This window comes from Saccoglossus kowalevskii, chromosome 1 (genome assembly GCF_978046115.1).
Source record: "Saccoglossus kowalevskii chromosome 1, keSacKowa6.1, whole genome shotgun sequence".
NCBI lineage: Eukaryota > Metazoa > Hemichordata > Enteropneusta > Harrimaniidae > Saccoglossus > Saccoglossus kowalevskii.
Window position 1 is genome coordinate 21,276,152 of NC_140641.1, and position 5,578 is coordinate 21,281,729.

The 5,578-nt window shown below is 40.0% G+C and overlaps 1 protein-coding gene and 1 pseudogene across 1 annotated transcript; one reads left to right on the forward strand and one right to left on the reverse strand.

The window, feature by feature from the left end:
* Nucleotides 1-670: 670 nt before the first annotated feature.
* Nucleotides 671-1,168, reverse strand: LOC146750440 (histone H2B, gonadal pseudogene; annotated as a pseudogene).
* A 275-nt stretch (nt 1,169-1,443) lies between these two features.
* LOC146750441 (histone H2A-like) lies at nt 1,444-1,861 on the forward strand. The gene has a single exon (XM_085505422.1). The coding sequence runs from the start codon at nt 1,444-1,446 to the stop codon at nt 1,819-1,821; it is 378 nt and encodes a 125-aa protein (XP_085361548.1). The 3' UTR covers nt 1,822-1,861.
* Nucleotides 1,862-5,578: the final 3,717 nt, after the last annotated feature.

Consider the following 5,578-nt stretch of genomic DNA (forward strand, 5'->3'; position numbering starts at 1 on the left):
GTCGCAATGCGTTATTGATCGCTGAAATTGGTTATTGATCGTCGCAATGCGTTACTGATCGTCGCAATGCTTTATTGATCGTCGCAATGCGTTATTGATCGTCGCAATGCGTCATTGTTCGCCGCAATGCGTTATTGATCGTCGTAATTGGTTATTGATCGTCGCAATGCGTCATTGATCGCCGAAATTTGGTCATTCTTCGCCGATTGTATATATGGGCCACCGTAGGTTTGTGTGTGCTTTACGCTTCAGACACCCCACTGTTCGCTTACGCGGCCACAAAAGTGTCCCCCCACCTTTCAGATTGGATCGACGCCCCTGTGTGTTTGCGGCGGGCTTCGCGAACGCGGCAATTGTGGGAAATTTTCCACAAGCTTTAAAAAGCTTTCATGATTGGGGCTTGAGGATTTGCGTAAACAGCAAAAAGGATAACAATTCCAGAAACTCGAATAAAAATGACTGGCATATGTGAATAGCCCCCCCCCCCCGCATAAGATTGAAATAATGTCGAAGAAAAGGTAAACCTATTAACATTGGAAATATAGAAGTGTCGTTTTACAGATTCTATAAACCTCACACTGTATGGTACGGCAGTTCTCTTTTGGGAGGATGTGGTGGCCCTGAAAAGGGCCGTTTGGTTTGCGTGTGCCTTACGCTACACAGATTTTTTTTTTTTTTTTTATCTAGAGCTTGTATATTTGGTGACTGCCTTGGTGCCTTCGCTGACAGCATGCTTGGCAAGCTCACCGGGCAACAAGAGACGAACAGCGGTCTGAACCTCTCTACTGGAGATTGTACTACGCTTGTTGTATAGGGCCAGTCGGGAAGCTTCGGAGGCAATACGTTCAAAGACGTCGTTGACGAAACTGTTCATGATAGACATTGCTTTTGAAGAAATACCAGTATCTGGGTGAACTTGTTTCAAGACCTTGTATATATAAATACCATAGGATTCTCTTCTACGTCGTCTTCTGTTCTTCGGACCACCACGGGCCTTCTTGGCCTTGCCGCCTTTCTTCGCACCTTTACCTGGAGTTTTCGGTGGCATTACGAATAAAATACTCAATAACGAATACTGATTGAAAGGCAACGAGGCAGTATTTATATCAGCGAACATGCAAATGAGGGATTCTGAGCGCGAAGAACATCAACCAATGGTAACACATTTTCGCCGATAATTTAATATGACACTTTGTTGCAAATGACGGATTCTGCTGAGATGTTTCGATAATTGCGAACGTGAAAGAAAACACCGCATGTCAATTTCCACTGCGCAAATATGCAAAACAGTGCCATATTATTGGGTAAAGTAATGTACTTGCTCTGATTGGTGAATAATATTCTGCTTCTGAATCCGCACAACACCTATAAATAGTGCATTTTCCGCGCCATTACATTGTTGTGCTTGATTCTTCATATCTGTTGTATTAGAAAAATTCTGCAATGTCTGGTCGTGGTAAAGGTGGAAAAGGCAAGAAGGGCGGCAAGGCTAAGACTCGTTCCGCCCGTGCTGGTTTGCAGTTCCCTGTCGGTCGTTGTCATCGCTACTTGCGTAAAGGTAACTACGCCAATCGTATTGGCGCTGGTGCCCCTGTCTACATGGCAGCTGTGCTCGAATATTTAGCTGCTGAAATCCTCGAGTTAGCTGGAAATGCCGCCCGTGACAACAAGAAGACGAGAATCAATCCTCGCCATGTTCAACTTGCCGTACGAAATGACGAAGAACTGAACAGACTGATGGCTGGTGTCACCATCGCACAGGGTGGTGTACTGCCAAATATTCAGGCGGTACTTTTGCCCAAGAAGAGCGGTAAAAAGTAAACCCGTGTGCACGGCACACATAAACCAAACGGCCCTTTTCAGGGCCACCACATCCTCCAGAAAGAGAACTGCCGTATTAAATCTTGTTTTATGGTCGTGAATTTCAGTGCGCAAGTTGTTTTCGTTTATGCTCGTACTGTATGTTTTGTTTTGTATACTTTCTTTTAGGGGTCAAACCTTTGAAGTCAGGATCATTGCATTTTTAATTTTTTGAGTGACATTTTAATCCTGCAATCAATTTTGTTTACTCTATTTTTTTCGCATCTCCAATAACGAGTTTAATGATTAATAAACAAGTTATAATAATAATACATCTTGAAATAGCGAATAATATAACACACTACAATTCAATAAGTTACAATAAAAGCAAAAAAAAAAAAAAAGAATAGATGTCACTGCCTCTACTGTTAGACTGGAAAATTATTAGCCACTTTGACCCAAACCACTCCACACTTTTAATAAATCTACATAAAATTTGGGCATATTAATGTTGAGTGACTGTTTTGAATGGTCAAGGGTGAAAAGTATCGGAGATAATGCTTGACCCACATTACTTTAAAGGCATTTTGCATTGTACAAATATCTAACATACCCAATCCTCCTTGCCCCATGTCACCCTATCATAGTCATGCCCATTCCAAATAGGGGAGTATATTTTAGAATTCCAATATCTTTGTTATGAACATTGATCAAGTTTAACAAATAAAAAAAATTAAACAAATCTTACAGCCACGTCCAGGATTACAAATGGTTATTTGGATTTCGATACAAACGAGTAGATCGACTTCCCGTCCTGCAGTGCATAGTAATTGAATGCGTTATATTAGTATACTAGTATATATTACAAGCAAGCAAAAAAGTGAGATGAAAAACAAGTTTTGGAGCTCTGTATACTAAATTGGTTAAATTTCACCGAGAAATCTGATGTCGGGCGCCCTCTCTGGCGATTCTGTATAACCAGGTTACGACAGTGACGCGCCACGTTGGAACGAATAGAACGCGTCTCATGTTGACGACAATGCAGATGCTCAATCACCGTCATTCCACGCCGACACAGCACATAACAAGCATACACGTTTCAGTGTTATAGTAAATATTCGATATACATTGTATTGCGTAAAATCGAGGAACAGATTTGAAAATGGCAGGTAAGTTATGCACACGTCACCTGTTGTTGAATAATACGTACATGTTTACACTGATATAGTTAGTCAAAACACACCGAAGAGAAGATGTCCGCCACAATATTAAGATAATTTTCGCGAATGATTCACACTGTATTGTGAAATAAATTGACAAATAGATCAGTTTGTCTTAGTTCATCAATATTACCTATAGTAATTGAACACTTTTCTTTGTTATCGTAGATAATTACAGACCATGCCGTAACTCTGCTACAGAGACACCAGTCGCCATAGTAACACTGTGAGTGAATCTTATTCGTCAAGTACTAGCTAGAATTACAGACGGCATGGATGTTCAATCTATTTTTAACTTGTGTATTGTATTTTTTTGGAGGGGGGGGGTCATCGCGTAAACACCATTTAGAAGACGATTTCTTGAACTACAGTAGAACGGATTCTTTCAATCTGGTCTCGTGTACATTTATACCATATGCCCACCTAATTAAAATTAAACCCTCCTGATATTCTAACATTTTCTCGAAATTGTAGCAAACGAAATACATCGCTGTATTATACAATACTCCCTCTAAATAATTACGATATATACCATAAACTACATTTCATTCGATGCACGATGACATACACGTCTCGTATTTACCGACACGTTGTGTTATGTTGATGTATATTTTTAATCGATATTGTTTTCATCCTGTCTGTTTTTTCTAATCATCTCTTTTCTCCCATCTTCTTTTAGTGATGAAGCCACAGAAAACGAGTTGTTTTGGAGTGGTGTTATTGTGCAAAAAGTCACGAGTGACGCGCAACTGCAATTTCTGGAAGAAGTCCAGAGAGGTAGCAATGGCGTTGGCGCAGTCGACAACTCTCCTGTGAATGTGAGTAGTTTACCCCAGGACGAAAACGATATGTTCATTAACTGTCGGCCATCAGAAACAGAGGAATTTACTGAATTCGTTACTTCATCTGTGAGATTAGAGAGTAGAAATAACGAGAAATTGGAGATGACAGAAGAAGAAGCGATTGTCAGCCTTGCTGTTGTCAATATGTCCGTATCACGAGCAAAACAACAATTCGCCAGAGAAGAACTCGCGACGAATCCCACAAAAAATGACAAATACAACCTAAATACTGACCTGCTTGTTAAAGACTATGTTCAGGAAATAATTGCAGGGGCTACATTGGTTTATTTTGGAGTAGACTGTGTTAATAAGAGTGTTGAAAAAGAAGACAGGTATGAAATAAACAATAGTCCACTTCACATGTCGACTTTGCCTCGAAGTATACCGCACTCTGAGACAGTTGATGTAACAAGACACATTGTGAGTGACGCTCAATGTCAAGTACAGTCAATAACCTCGTCAAATGTGGATAATATGGCAGATCATGGTAATAATGAAGAGTCTCTGGAATATTGTGAGGCCACATCTATTGTCAACATTATCCGGGAAATTGACGAAGAGGATAGTCGTCTGAAAGACGTACCACACTCTACTCAGCAAATACGTGGTGGTAACGATATGGAGGATATCGAGGTGTTGCACTCCGATATCGAACAGAGAAAGAAGAAGAAGACGGTTTCCAAGTCTAGGGTCAGGTCCTTCTTGAATTTATTCAGAAGAAAATCTAAGAAGCAAAATGCTGGGGATGGGAAACACGTCGATACTTTGAAAAACGTCGACACAGAGGGCACCTGTGAAGGATTAACCGTGGACAATGCGAAGATAAAAGTGACAGGGTTAGGAGATCAAGAACTGAGTGACAAAACACCCAATAAAAGTGACAGTTGGTTCAAGAAAGTTAAAAGAAGGTTTTCTAAAACAAAGTCGACAACTCGCAAAGAGAAGAAAAGTCCTAAATCGGTGACTAACATGTAATAATATTAGCGCCAAGATCGTGATCGTAATTCCTAATACTCAGACAGAGTTCGTTCTACCATGTGTGTATTTTGTTGTCGTTTCAAATAACATTAAACACAATTGTTAATTTCTTTGAATGATATCGTTTCAGTGAATTTATTCAATTATCTACACTTTCCTGTGACATTGATACATTTCCCGATGGCTGTCTAACCATGTAGAATTTCAACATACCATTGCGTATGGTGCCTGGCTCCGTCCCCACACACTCAGCTTTCCTCGGAAATTGAGTTCAAAACAATATAAAACACCTCAGTTTCAGTGCTTCTACTGTTAAACTAGAAAATTATTCGATTTCTTCCAAAAAAATCTTGTTGTGCTTTTTTCTGATTGAAACACTTTATTTTTTCAAAATGGAATTATTTTATCCATGTTTATTTCATTTATGCACGAAATGTATGATAATATAGTATTGTGTTGAAAATACAGCAGAAAAACGTATTATCGTGGGATACGCCTTCTGAAGTCAAAAAACAAGACGCACCTACGGCGACATTTGGAGAATGGCGTGAAAAGACAAGCGCCGCCGTGGGCTTTACCCTTCACGAAATAGATTTTACAATGAATCAATATTCACGGGACAAATTGAGTCAGAGAGAGAGAAAGAGGTAAGATTATTTACTAGTGAGTCACCAGTGGCACTGGGTAGACCAGCGATTCGATGTATTATCTACACAGGGACACCGGGGTAGACCAGTG